Source organism: Ursus americanus, chromosome 13 (genome assembly GCF_024610735.1).
Source record: "Ursus americanus isolate L20-20 chromosome 13, mUrsAme1.1.p, whole genome shotgun sequence".
In the NCBI taxonomy this organism is placed as follows: Eukaryota; Metazoa; Chordata; class Mammalia; order Carnivora; family Ursidae; genus Ursus; species Ursus americanus.
In genome coordinates this window covers 18,445,618-18,460,669 of record NC_142139.1, presented here as the reverse complement: position 1 = coordinate 18,460,669, position 15,052 = coordinate 18,445,618, and the positions used below count along the sequence as shown (strand labels likewise).

General features: G+C 34.2%; 1 protein-coding gene across 1 annotated transcript in view; it reads right to left on the bottom strand.

The window, feature by feature from the left end:
• The window catches only part of FAT4 (FAT atypical cadherin 4), a 165,373-nt gene that overhangs the window by 49,072 nt on the left and 101,249 nt on the right, over positions 1 to 15,052 (bottom strand). Inside the window, exon 8 of the mRNA XM_045799024.2 lies at positions 3,542 to 3,722. Coding sequence (XP_045654980.2) covers positions 3,542 to 3,722 — 181 coding nt within the window. The remainder of the gene's footprint in view (positions 1 to 3,541; positions 3,723 to 15,052) is intronic.

Sequence of the window (15,052 nt, the reverse complement as noted above, 5' to 3'; positions counted from 1 at the left end):
TACTTACTTTATCTATGAAAGTATTTTAAATCTAAGCTGTAATAATTGTCTGTCCTAAGATAGGTGAATTTAATTATTTTTGCAAGATAAAAATAGCTTCAATTTCTATATTATCTCACTATATGACACTCAATTGCAGTCATTTAAAGGCTTTTGCAGACGTATTTTATAGATCTCAGTGAATGTAGATGTATAACGTTAATTCTCTGATACTAAAGGAAGAAGAAAATTCAACCAGTCAACTAAACAACCAAAATGCATACTATCAAATCAAAACAATCATTTCAAAGCTATTAGCACAAATGTGTAAAATGTTCTGGAAATACGGACAGGATTTTCTAGACCAACTTTACATTGATCACCATTGCTCACAAACACATTTAGCAGTGCAACTTTGACATACTCTAGAAGAAGACAGTATATCTTCATAGCATTTTATTCTAGTACTTGTATTGATTTTGTAAGCATGGGGCTTCACAATTGATTGTTCCAGCAACTGAAACATCTTGGACAAGGATACTGTTCTGCCACTGAATGGTGATAGTCTACGTATTATATTTAGAGTAAGACTCCTTGGCATGGCAGATAAAGATTTATTAGACTACAACACTACAACAGATAGGACATCTCTTCCAAGATTGTCAGAAACTTACTGAGCACTAACAGATGACAAGCAAAGGGAAAAGTGCTTTGCAAGGGTGAGGACAGTATGTGTTGATGGACATTGAGTATTTTTTGTTCTAGGCACTATTCTAAGCAGTTCACTTGAGTGTTTTATTTGTCTTCACAATAATTCTACCAAGTCAGTTTTATTATTTAGTATACCTATTTTATTGATAAGAAAATTGACCCCCAGGAATGTTAAATAAGCTGCCCCACAATTAATAGTAGAGTCAGCTTCATTCCCAAGGCTGTGCTCTTAACACTAAGCTAAGACTTCGTGCTTAGGGTATGGATTCCATGATTTCTATGCTTTGGCATAGGACAAGCAAAGGAGGTGGTATTTTGAGCCTCAGGCCACAGAGAAGGTAAGTTGTACCTGCCTCTTTCCAGGTGGTGCTAAGCACAGGGGCCCAAGAGGCATATAGGTATGACCTTGGGCAGAAATTTTCCCCATCCTTAATGATTTGACTGTATAGACTTTTTGAAATTCACCTCTTTTCCTGGAAGTAGGTCCCAGGCTTCTGAAAGAAGTTCGTGCATAGCCTTCCCTCCTACAGTGCGTGTCAGTGTCCATCTTCTTCCGGATTCCCTCCTGTAACTCCGGCCAGACCTGCTAAGCTACTAGGTGACTCTTCCTTCTAAACCTGCCTTTCAAGCGTTGAAAGAATTCCAAATAACCAGTTCCTGCCCTTCTTTTGTTGCTCTGTACTCTCTCCTTAAGCATTCATATTCATTTTCTTGGTTTTAAATATGCTCTAAGTATTGATGACTCCCAAATCTGTGTCTTCAGCTCTGGCCCTAACCTAAGCTTCACACTTGTATCTTCAGTGTCCCAACTGATATCTCTATGGGAATGAGTAGTACTCATCTCAAGTTGTATTCAGATAAGAACTCCTGGTTTCTCTCATGCCTGTTTTTCCTCCAACACTACCTACAATGGTACCGTTTGCCCACGTGTTCAAGCCAAAAAGTAGATGACTCTGATTTCTCTTTGTCTTATTCCCGCTTACAGTCTCAAATATTTTTCCAAATCTATTCACTTAGTTTTCATTTCTCCACCTTAGTACATGGACACTCCATCTTTTGTTTGAGTCACTATATTAATTAGTACCTAAATGGTCTCACTAGTTTTTCTCCCAATGGCTTCTTTCTACAGACCTGCCTCTTCCAATCCAATCCAAACAGATCAGTTTATATTGGTCGCTGTTTGAAATACTCCAATAGTTTCTCACATAAAAATAAAATTTAAAATCTCAATTTCTAAATAAAAATAAATAAATAAATAAAATAAAAATCTCAATTTCTTACCATGACCTAGGAGCCCTCAGATGGCCTACAGGATCTTGCCCCTGTCTACCTCTCTGGCCCCTTTCTCACTTTGGTCCACTCTCACAAACCCTCCTAAACACACCATGCTTACTTCCATCCCACAGTCCAGTTCCTCCAGCCTAAATGCCACCTCCTTAGAGAGGTCACCCACAATAACCATACCTAAAAGTCCCTTGTCACTCTCTGTTATATAAGCCTGTTTTCTTTTCAAGGCCGTATTCACCATATGAAGTAATCTTATTAATGTCATATTAAATGGTTTATCTACCTCAAAAAGATTGCAGACTCGAAGAAAGGGGAAATGCTCCCTTGTTACTCATACAAACAACTCAGTGCATGTTTATTAAATGAAAAATACCTTGAGGCCTTCTACATAACTCAGTCATCCCTACCAGCAGGAAGAAACTAATGCCAATTTCCCAAAGTGATTTTGAAAATAGAAAATTAATAACAAACAAAATAAATCTCTAACCAAATCATCACAATAGCAACACGCACGGGCCACCCTTGACTGATAACTCCTCTGAACTCTCAAATTCTCTCTTCTGACCATTACTGTCATAGTCATCTGACCCACTCTCATTTACCTACTATCAGCCTACAGAAGGTGGGGGTAATGTGTGGGTAAGAAATATTTATGTCTTCAAGACTTTTCTCTGGAAAATTTGGAAATGTTCATTTCTTAAAGTTTAGAATGGGCCTGGAAGAATGTGACCCAGCTAGATCCACCAACTGTTACAACCCAACTGCTTTCATGTGCTCTCTGAACAAGGTACCATATTGTTTTCTCCATTTTGAATAGATGTAAGTAGAGTAAAATCAACTTTTTAAACTTTGAAAATATAAATATTCTTATCAGGACTAGTGGTTGGGTTAAAAATGGCCAAAGTTCTTTGATACTCCTCCCATCAAGAGGTGACGTGCCTCTCTCCTCCCAGTGAATCTGGGCAGTTCATGGCTGCTTCAACAAATAAAGCATTATGGGAGTGAGACTATGCCACTTCCAGGCCTTTTCCTTAAGAGCACTGGCAGCTGACATCTGAAGTTCTTGGAGCCCAGAGCTACCATGTAGCCCATCTTAGCTACCTGCTAAAGAATCACACTGAGAAGCCCTGAGACCACAAGATCAGAGACAGGGGCCTAGCTGAGCCAACCCGTCCAAGGCACCAGACATTGAGTGAAGACATCTTGAACCCTCCAGACCATCCAGGAGCCAGGTAAATACCACTAAGTGATACCAGTCCATCACATGAAGCAGAAGACTCTCCCTGTGAACAATGTCCTACAAACAAATTAAATGAACTACAGAAACATGAGATATGATAAAAATATAAATAAAATTAACTAAAATTTTATAATAATAAATAAAATTATTATTACTTAAATCCTCATTTTAGGTATAGTTGGTTATTTAACAGTAGGTAGCCACAATAGGGCTATGCGTTAATATCACAGACTTTCTAGCAAAATTAAGCATTATATTCATTTAGTCCAAAGACTAATGTTTGATGAGAAAGACAACAAAATTTACAAAGGGAAATGTACTGACCTGATGACCGCATTTGTTGAAGCGTCGGCATCTGAGGCATTTACCAATAAAACGTCTGTTCCAGTTGGTGCATCTTCAGGAATTGTGGTGAAATACATTTTACTGGCAAAAGTGGGGACATTGTCATTGATGTCATCTACTATGACATTGATTGTTCCAGTTCCAGTCAGGGCAGGGGATCCTAGAAGGAAAAGAAAATCAAGTTTTTAATGTTTATAAATAACGAAGATAATAGCAAATTTAACAATAATTGGTTGTAGATAGCACTACTGATAAGACTTTAGAAAACATCTCAAAGTGAAATTTCTAAATGTTACAAGTGGAGTGATTTTTAATTTTGTTACAAGGAAAGTATCAAAAACTAATGATGAACTATATGTTGGAATAAAAAATGATTAAGATTTTAAAAAGGAAGAAAAGTATTTTCATTTACGAACTAGTATTTCAAATCTTTTCTGGGGATCCTGCACAAAAACAGTATGTCAACCTCTCATTCTATTTTAAAGGTCCTGATTCGGCAAAGTGGAACACAACAATATCATTTAAACACCGCAAAAGAGGCACTGCTGTTTTCTCTGAAATTCCATTAAAATAACTCAGTAGATTTGGAGAATACCCATGGGCATTGAATAGATGGCCAACTGACAAGGCAAGAAAACTAAATTCCTAGTCATGACTATCAATGTTAATATCAAAAATTTGGGTTTCTAACTCTTTAAATCCCCTTTTCTGTACTAATATTTGACTGTAAAGAAAAAAGATAAAGCTTCAAGTTATGTCTCAAAACTGCAACCTTCCATTTGCTAGAAATAACATTATGTCAATAAGCTGATTTAGAATTACTTTCATTATATTTATCTACTATTTCACATAAATGTGAAACAATTCCTTTTTATTTCTTGTTCCAGTTCTGTTATCAGCATATAATGAAAAGCCAACATTTAGTAAAACCTTGGCATACATCGTCTGTACTACGCAAAGTTAACAGACTCTTTGTGGTGAAGATCAAATGCAGAATTTGGTTAGATTCTGTGGGTTGTCCCACAACTAAAAGTCAAATCAACTGCCTTTGGAGGCATTTGCAAAATCATTTTTCAAATTTTAATTTCTCTAAATAGAAGCAATAGAAATCCATTTAACTGTGTTTATCTAAAATAAAATAAAGCCCTGAATACTCCCCTTTTCTGTTTAAGATATTAAAACATTTTCTCCATAAAATTATTTCTCCTTATATGAAGTTAAAATTCTACTAATTCCTAGCACTCAACACTTTTTTTTAAAAAAAAGCCATCCATTCATTCACTCATTCATTTCTCTGTAAAATGTCTATGGTGTGAACTTTTACTCTCACAGAATAGTGTTGTGATTCACAATCTTCTGTATTATTTTTTCTGGCCATCTTGTGATTTGCTGATATTTCCTTTACTACTATTTGAACTTTTTCTATGTTCTTAGATTGTAATTACTGATGGCCTGATACCAAGCAGCTTTTATGCTCAAATGTACAGGAACCAAAATCAGCAGACTAAAAAATTATGGAACCCAGTGGGTTTGGTGATCTGTTATTTTTGTGCTCTGTACAAGGAAGCTCAGACTCTATGTTAGATGTGCATGACCAGTTGAGCTGGGCACTGTAATGAAGCACGATCACTCCCAGAATCCTATGCAATTAAATTTAGGCTGTATGTCTTTCTCAGTAAGTTATTTTATATTAAGCATTCCATTTACATTAACATATTTTTAAATTCCTGACTGCCAAAGTCTTATCTTTTATTTCATTTTATTATATTTTTTTAAGACAGAGTGGGATAGAGAGTGCACATGTGGTGAGGGAGGAGCAGAGGGAGAGGAAGAGAGAGAATCTTAAGCAGGCTTCCTGTGGAGCACAGAGTCCAACAGTGGGGCTTGATCTCAGGACCCCAAGATCATGACCTGAGCCAAAACTCAAGAGTCAGACACTTAGCCAACTAATTCAGCCAGGCATTGTAAGTCTTACCATTTAGGTGTTTGATTTTATATTAAAGGAAAGAAAATAAGCCCTCACTATTCCTTATATGTATAATTAACTACAAACTTACTAAAATAGCATAATTGCCTTTTCACTAATCACTTAGTGTAGATAATGGTAAAATGATGTCACAAATATTTCACACACAAAATAGACTTGGAGGTATTATAAACACTGGAGAAGCACATCAAAATAAGACCTTAAAAATCTCACTCAACACATTAATAATGATTATACCAAATGTTTATTGAGTCCTTAGGTGTGCAAGTGCTGGTTGAAGAAGTTTCCATAAATTATCTTGTCTAAACTTCATCAGTTAGTACTTCTGCTATCTCCATTTTATGTTTAAATAAGCTGATGATTAAGTTAAGTGACTTTTTCAAGGCCATAGATATAGTGAGGAAGCTGGGATTTAAACCACGTGACTTGGATGTGATGATGTTTGCCACTGGCAAAAAGCTGGAAGATGTTGCTAGTAGCTGGACTGGTGCCACTCAGTGAGATGTGCTGGGACTTTGGACAATCTGGGTCCAGACAACAACACAAGACATGAGTTGGAGGAAAAGGCCCATCTGTGAGGGACCTTAGTTATTTGCCAGTTGATGTTTGTGGGGCATTTGGAGACAACAATCTTGTCAGAGATTTTGAATTTCTCACAAGGGTCATGTTAAAGCTAACTAAATATCTTCAGGGGTATTAATGACCACCAATGTTTGTCCTAAATCTCTTATGTGTGTTTAATTATATATAATTTGGTGAAATGGAAGTTGAATATCTGCATCATGGTAAGATCTCTTTCACTGCTTATGTTGAAAAACATAACTGGAGGATATCTGTGCTTTTATGTGGGCAAAAGAGGTTGTCATGGGAAGGCAAGTGTTTATACTATGATGAATTGAGAGAGGGAATAATTAAATCAAGGTCCTAGAAGCAAAGGATAGGAGGAGATGGAGGGCTCTTTCATATCTTCTACTGACATGGAACTCCACTCACCAAATTTCAGTCTCCTTATCTGTAAAATGGGAATAATAAGCATAGAATCTATCCCAAAGAAGTACTGAGGGAAATGTAACATGCTTAGCATAGTGACTGGCACATGGTTAAAATGCATTCTTCATTAATCCTTGTTCTTGTACTTGCTTTAGAAACAAGGAAACAAGAAACAAGGAAACAAGGAAAATGAAAAACTTGCTTTAGAAACAAGGAAAATGAAAAACTGACTTATAGAAGGTTCATTTTTAAATCTTACAGATTTCAATATCATAATTCTCAGGATTTCAGTTCCCCAACAAAACTTCTGAGTCAGTTCTATAATAATATTATTTAGGAAAACATTTGAGTCATCCTTTCCTTTTGATGATTCCTTTGTAGTATAACAATATGAGACACTTAGCTCTCAAAACTTTCATAGTTTTGTGGAGAACATGTTGATTGGAAATTTAAAAATAAAAAATTTGATAATTTATAGTGAGAGTTTAGAGAAGACCTACATATTTCTGGTAGGCACATTGCTCTCTAATCAACAATAAGTACTTAAACTTGTTAAGAAATAACCCAGTAACTGCCAACCAAAGGTTTTATCTTTGGTATTCTAAAGTGTCTGATGACACACATATGGAAAACCACATAAAATGATGACTAACTCATTTGGTTAGGAACATGTGATTTCTTCCTTTGTCTATAAACTACATAAATATTGTTGCTGATGTGTTTTCTGAATTAGTAAGCAAAAAGAGAAAAACATTGTTTATGCAGGAAAATATTCAGCAAGTTCAATCTCACTGTCTTCATACCAGAGAAGGTCTAATTTTCCAAAAGATTTTAAAAGCACACCAGTAACAGCAGATGGTCCTGTCCTGAAAGTAGCCACATAGGTGGTTACATTTGGTTAGATTCTGTGGGGTGTCCCACAACTAAAAGTCAAATCATCTGCCTTTAAATGCATTTACAACATCATTTTTCAAATTTAAATTTCTCTAAATAGAAACAATAGAGATCATATTAACATGGGGACTCTTCTCAAGCAAAGAATGATCCCCAGATTCCCCTTTTCTCCCCTTAGTCGCTGCCACAACCCAGTTTATAAGTACTTAGGTTTCTCTTCCTATTTTCTTCATGAATTGATAGTGTGAACCACAATTTCTCATGGTCTCCCTTTCTTGTTGCCCCAAAGGATGTGAATGCAGTCTTATCTACTTCTTTCAATTTTACAAGGAAACCTTACAAACACATTGTTCTAATCTTCTAAGTCTTCTACTGAGATTTAACTAACTCTAAACTTGAATTCTGCCTCCAATATATTTTACTTTTGTTCTTGGGAATGGGGCCTACCCCCATACACCTAGATCCCACCTCATCCTTGTCTACTGATAGTGTGAGCTCTGGAAGTCATTGCCTCTCAACTTTCAGCAAGAAGATGAAATCAAGAGAGAAATATGGAATCCCCTCTGACTGCAAATAAATCTCATTTCTACATCACTCATCTCAGATGAAAGACACAAGTTCCCTAGTCATTGGCCCACACAAATCTTAGCACATCCTCTTATCTGCTAATTGAATGATGAAGTCATGTTTTCATTGTTGCTTTTCTGCATTTGCTTGTTTTTATACTCTACTTCTTAATTGTGTGAGGATGTGGTCTAGGGTCCTTATGTTCCTGTTTCCTAACATCTTTTTGTTATATCCCTTGTGAAGTGCTGCACAATGTTTACTATTACTTTATCTTTAGTCCAGAACTTTATGTTGACTCCAGGCTGATACATGCAACTGACTACCTGTTGTCTCCTCTTGCAAGTTGCCAAAAAAGCCTCAACATTAGTATGTCAAAAACTGATATATCAATTATTCTGTGTAAACTGTAAATGGAAATATAAATGTATACATACATATATTTGTATATACATATTGTTGAACTCTTATTTGAAATCAGATATATATGGTATACATGGTGTGTGTGTGTGTGTATAGATCTTCTATTACTCATTTAACGTACAGATTCCATGAAGTAGGTATTGTTTAATTTTTTTATGAAAAATTTGAGACTCAAAGAATTTAAGCAATTTATTTGCATTCATAGTAGAAAGAGAAAGCCAATTTTGAACTCTTAAAAAATCTTTTTTTTAGTTTATTGGTCTCAGATAAAACTATGCCATTCTTATTACAGATGTTTTACTCTGTATTATCATTACTATCGATATACTTCTGCCATATCCCCTATTAAGTTATAAGATAATTGAGAGCAGGAATAATTTTATTTAATTCATCTTTATATAAACCCATAATGCATACCATTAGGACTTGTCCTCATTCTGTAGTCATTTCCTTTGATTCTTTATATGAAAATCTGGTCTAGTGACTGGCTGAAAGTTCAAAGAGCTGAATATTTCTAGAAATATACATGTGGGAATATAGGCCTTAGCCTAAGGCTGGGGTCAGAGAACAAGACTGCAGACAAAGGTCAAAGTTTAGGAGATAGTCTACTACTTATAAACAGAGGGTCCCAATTAATCCTGAGTCCCAGGAGAAGACTCAGAATACCAGGGGCCAATGTTTAGTTTGAAAAGATCTGATAATGATGAATTATATAGGCAGTGGCGTAATAGGGCAAGATTTTTCAATTTCATCTGGGATTGATTTATGAAAAACGGATGCAATCAAAAAGAAGAGGCAGGATGTAATGACACAGACTCCTGGTAGCTGATGGGGGGCCAAGGAAAAGGTTTGAAGTTACAAATGAAATAAAAAATTAAGGTCTCAGAAATTTACAACTGTAGAGCCTAGGAGGTGCAGTGGACATTTGAAATATAATTTTAAGTCAGAAGATATAGGGAACTTCAAATTTCATTTTGTAAAATTTTATATATTGTGTATATACATATTCATCTGTATCAATATGTATATATGTATGTATATTTACATATAAATGTAAAATAAACATGAATAAATTGATAGAAACCTGGAATTTTTAGAGCAAATGGCAAACAATGCACATGATTCTGAAAAGCATTTTTAAAACTGTGTGAAAATAAATCACAAACACGGAGAAAGAATGTTCACAGCTTAATCTTCTGATAATCCATGCTACTGTGGGTTGTTCCAATGCTTTGTCTGAGTCATATTCTATATTTTTTAATTTGGGAAATTATTAAGTAAGTTAAGTAAGTAGTAAGCCTTTAACACTGGTGGCTTAATAAGCTCATATATATTAAGATAAAGTTCAAGATAATTTATAATAAGATTTTTAAAAAGAAAAAAGTTTCAGGCAACTGCTCTATCAGAAAATACATCTTTAGTAAGTGTAACAAATGAATCTAAATGAGTAATTAAAGTTCAAACTGAAGGCAGATTACATTTTTTATGTTAGCCCTTATAAATTAAACATACTTTTGTGAAACATGAAAAACTATTCCACAGAAATAAAATTTTTGCCTAACTGAAATCTGGTGCTTTGCAACAAAGCCGATTTCATTCTTGACATCAAACATTTGGTGAATGGGTCCTCTGACTGGGTGTGTATTTGGTGTAGTAAAGTATTAGCTTCTTTTTTTCTTTCCCATGAAGTAAACATGGTTTTCTCACAGTTCGTAAGCCATCCACTGAAAACGTACTGAATCTCAACCATTCTATATTAACATTGGAACTTCTATGGTTAGATTTAAATTTGAATTCAGCAAATGTATAAAGCAAATAAGTATGGAGCATGTAAATATGACTGGAAGTTTAATATTGTAGAAATTACATTTTATAGTATAATTTATTACTGCTAATTAGTTCTACAAATACATTATCATGTAGGTATATGTATGCATAGATAACACCTGATTTTTAAATTATCTCTGCAGGAATCTTTATCAAAAACACTGTAGTTCCTTGATAAATTCTTATACTAAATAGAGATGATAAGTAAAACTAAAGCGACCATTTAATAATGTTATGAAAATGATATGGAAAAGTTGTACAACCATGTGAATGTACTTAATGCTGTCGAACTGTACACTTAAAAACAATTAAGATGGTAATTATGTTATATATATATATATATATAGCCACAATTTAAAAAATTTTTAAAGTAATATATAATGTTAATAAAATATTTTATTCTGCACAAAACATCTGTCTTGAGGAATTACTCTTTAAAGGATATTTTTAAAAATTCTCAAAAAAAAAAACCAATCCTCAACACCTGTTGAAATTCTGAAACACCAAAGGCTGTCTTCAAATGCTAAACACAACCTTCCTCCTTCCTACTTAGTGAAAATATTGAATTACATATTTATGAAATAACTATCAAAATAGGCTACAAAACGGTTATGTTTTAACAAGATAAAATTAAAGGACTTTTGAAGAGAAAAAAAACCTAACAATAAGATCAAGTTAATTTTTATGATATTTAGCATTTATCTTTTAAGTAACATAAACATTTTCCTTTACAAAACAGTTTATTTCCATTTCAACATTGGTTCCTTTGTCTACTTATATTTATAGCTTATTTGAGTAAATGAAGTGTAGACTGAAATTATTTTATTAAATTTTAATTCTATGCAACAGAATGACAATTCTAGCTCTTATTTAACAGAATTTCAGAGGTTAAATCATCTGTTTTTGCATTGTATCTCATGAATATATAAATGAAATTCTACATAGGAAGATTTTTTCCTATTAAAGAGTAGCTGATTTAAAGAAAAGTATGTAAATAAATAATTTATAATAATACTTATGTCACTAACAGATATGGTACAAAATCTTACTAGAAATAAGAGGAAGTAAAATAATCATCAGTTATCAACTTTGGAAATAAATTCTCATCTAGGACAAGTATTTTGTTACAGTAACCTTATTTGGCCCAAAATGGAGTCATTCATGCTAAGCCTCCCATCAGCAACCCAGAACTTAACTAAGTTTCTGTGTTTGGGGGTTCTCGCAGAAACAGAGGCCTAGGTCAACCAACCAGCACTTGCCTCTTCAGAACAAATTACCTCAGCTGACTCCAAGTCTTCCTTATGCTCTGTATAGGGAAAGTGACCTTGCTTTAATCAGTCAGCAAATGCCAGTATAATGTCCTTGCTCCTGCTCACCTGGTCTATATGAATCTCATGTCTTATACAGATCTGTGAAGGTTCTTTCTATTAGATTGGATACTGCTTGATTCATGAATTATTGAATAAAAGCTTACTAGATCAGTAAAATGTTTCTGGAAAGATTTTCGTTCAACAACTCAAATGGAAATAACCAAAACTGCCTTAGACTAAATATAGAAGCAAGTTAAATGCAATTAATTTTTAGTAATTGAAGATAATTCTGGCTCTATCTGATTTATGGAATCACTGGTGCCTTATGGAAAGTTTTACAGCAATTTTCATTATTAAAAATGTTCATCATAACAGACAAGACAACCTCTTCTCCAACATTTTCCCACAAATAATGTTGACAAAATGCCATCTTTCTGGAACATTTAAAAAACAACTATCTTCAGATGTAATATGTCATATTCCACATTTCTGACCTCTCTTTTGATTATAGAGCCATTTGCAATGCAATGACTGTCTCAACTAAACAACGTGACAGATAGCATGAATTCAAATGTCATCATATCTTCACCAAGAAAATAAAGCATGGTGACTAGCCCTTTTAGCTTTTAGAATCAACTTTTGCAAAAGCATCATGTTTCCCCTCCATTAAAAAGTAATTTTCTATCCCTGCATAAGAATGAAGTTTAGTCCTTCTTTCAGTCAGATGATAAATGCCCTTAATTAGAAATGCTAATAACTGAACTTTTCCCCTCAGACCTATTAGTTATGCTGACACATAGACGCTTCATAACTAAGCTTTTTGGCCAAATCTATATCCAGAGTATCTCTATATCCCTTTTATATATTAGACTAAGAACAGATAAAGAATAATGTATTTAATTTGTGTACTGATTAATTTCCCACCCCCAAATTAAATGCAAACATGCGCGCACACAGCCCAACTGACTCATTGTATGTATATGTCCGTTTATATCATACATATTGTATATTCTTAGTAAAATATATTACACTTGTTTTGCACTTTATAAAACCTATAGATACACATTTCTTGATTTGATGAGAATATCAATACTTTGATTTCAAATTTACGAATATTCTTATTTTGCAAGCTGTTTTAATGGCTGAAAACCACAAGCTGTTTTTTTTATAAACCAATTTTTTTAAGTGTAAAAATAACATTTAATCCAAAGAGAAGAAATTTTTATGAACATGGTCTATACAAAACATATCACAAGTAGACAAGCTAATATGTAGCAAGCAGTGAGTAATGGTCAAGAAACGTTCTCCCTGCCCAGGTTTACCAGTTTTGAATCCTGTTTTCACTGAAAAACAGCTGCATGCTTAAGCCAAGTTGCTTACCTTCTCTGATACTCAGGGTTTTTGTTTTTCTTTTAATTCATAAAACTGGAATAAAAGTATCTATTTTACAGGGTTGTAATGAGATTAAATGAGACAATATAGTACAAATTCTGGCCCATACAAGCACTCAGAAAGCACAGAATGGATAGCACCTAAAGTTTGTGACTTTCCACGGTGTCTCTACACCAATGTCTTCCCTGAGAACTAAACTTCTAAATCTATCTACCCGACATCTCCACTGTTTATCTCATATTGAAAATATAACATATCCAAAAAATAATTCTTGATAATTTATCTTAAATTCTTCTCTCTCCCCATCTCCAAATTTCCAAGGCAAATATTCTAGGACTCCTGTTTGACTCATCTCTTTTCCTAACTTCCTGCACCTCCAATCTCATTATCAAGTCCCACTGGCTCAATCTTTAAAATGGATAGGATAGTTCATTCCTTCAGCCCACCTCCACACTGTCACCTAATTTCAAACACTGTTATCTCTTTCAGGGATTGCTGTCATGGTCTTTTAAACACCATCTCTACTTCTGCTCTTGTTCTTCACCACTATCACAAAGCCAGATCTCTTCTCCACAGCACCAGATCTTTCCAAAGCCCCCAGTCACTCCCTATCCAAAATCTTAACAAGGCTTCACTTCGCTCTTTGAATAAAATTAAAGTTCTTTACCCCACCCTAAAACGTTTATGTGATCTAGCTTCTACTTTCCTCATCCTCCAAGACTTTCTCTTTTTCACTCTAGTCCAGCCATCCAGGACCTTCTGCTGTTCTTTGGGTACGGTCAACTCGATATCTGCCTCAAGGCTGTTTCATCTGCAAGCAACTGCAAGCAACCTAGATCTTCCATTTCACTTTCCTGACTATACGATCAAAAATAGTACCTCCAGTTCCTCCCTCTCTTACCACTTAACCTGCTCTATTTAACTTCATAACATCTCATATCACTCCTGGTCTGTGTATTATATTTTGTTTTTTGTTTATCTTTGAGAACAGAAATTTTCACTTTTCACCATTGTATCTCCAGTACCTAGAAGAGCTGGAAGAGACTGCTGCACAAATATTTTCTGACAAAACAACACTGAGGTATTTGCTACACATTAATGTAGTCCATAAAAGCAGAAGTGTCTCATTGACTATACTCAGAATTCACTTATAAGGTCTATTAAATCAACCTCATGGTTTGATTTTAATAAATGCAAAATGACAACTGGCAGGGATAATTGGTAATATTACCATCTTCTACCTGGAAAGCCTAATGAATTTTTTTATATCTTCTCCCACTTAGCAATTTAACTTGAACAATGGCTAAATTTAAGCCTATTTTGAAAAGATCAATATTGAAATTACTGATTCTAATTAATTTGACTTCACTTAAACATATTTTGAAACATTAATTTATTTGGAAAAAATAACAGTTAAACGTTTTGCTCATTAGAAGGTTACAATGAACAGCATATAAGAAGAGAAGCTTTCCAAAAATTGCATTTTTGGAAATCTATGTTATTCAGAGAGTCAGCAGATCCTGCTTCAAAAATACAGTATATGTGAGCAAGAACTCAGTTGAAAGGCAGAAATCCTAGATATTTTTCTTGACTCTGTCACTCTTGGTCTTCAAGCTCTGGCAAACTGCCTATTTTTCCAGGCCTCAATTTTCTTATCTCAAATATAAAGAAAATGGACTGCCTCATTTCCAAGAAGTCTTCTGGCTATAAAATTATCAGTTTAAGTCAGGTTTCTCTAATTTGGAAGTTTTTCATATATAGTTCTTTTTCAAAATCCTTCCATATTACACACTGAATTATAACTAACATCCCCCTATTGTCATATCACCATGTTTCGCTGCTTTCTCACATACTAATGCAGTTCCCTGAAAAAGCATTCGCAGATATTAATGATTCACAGATTCTAAATATACTGGTGAGGGCAGAAGATCATCTAATTTAAAAAATATATATATCAAAGAGACCTGAAAAATTACTTGTATAGATGTATATCTATTGGGATGGTTTATCTAAACACCAAAATTTCCATAACAAAACTCAAAACAAGTGAATCTTTTCATATTACATTTATGTGAAGAGTCATAGGCTGTTATTATTAAGCCA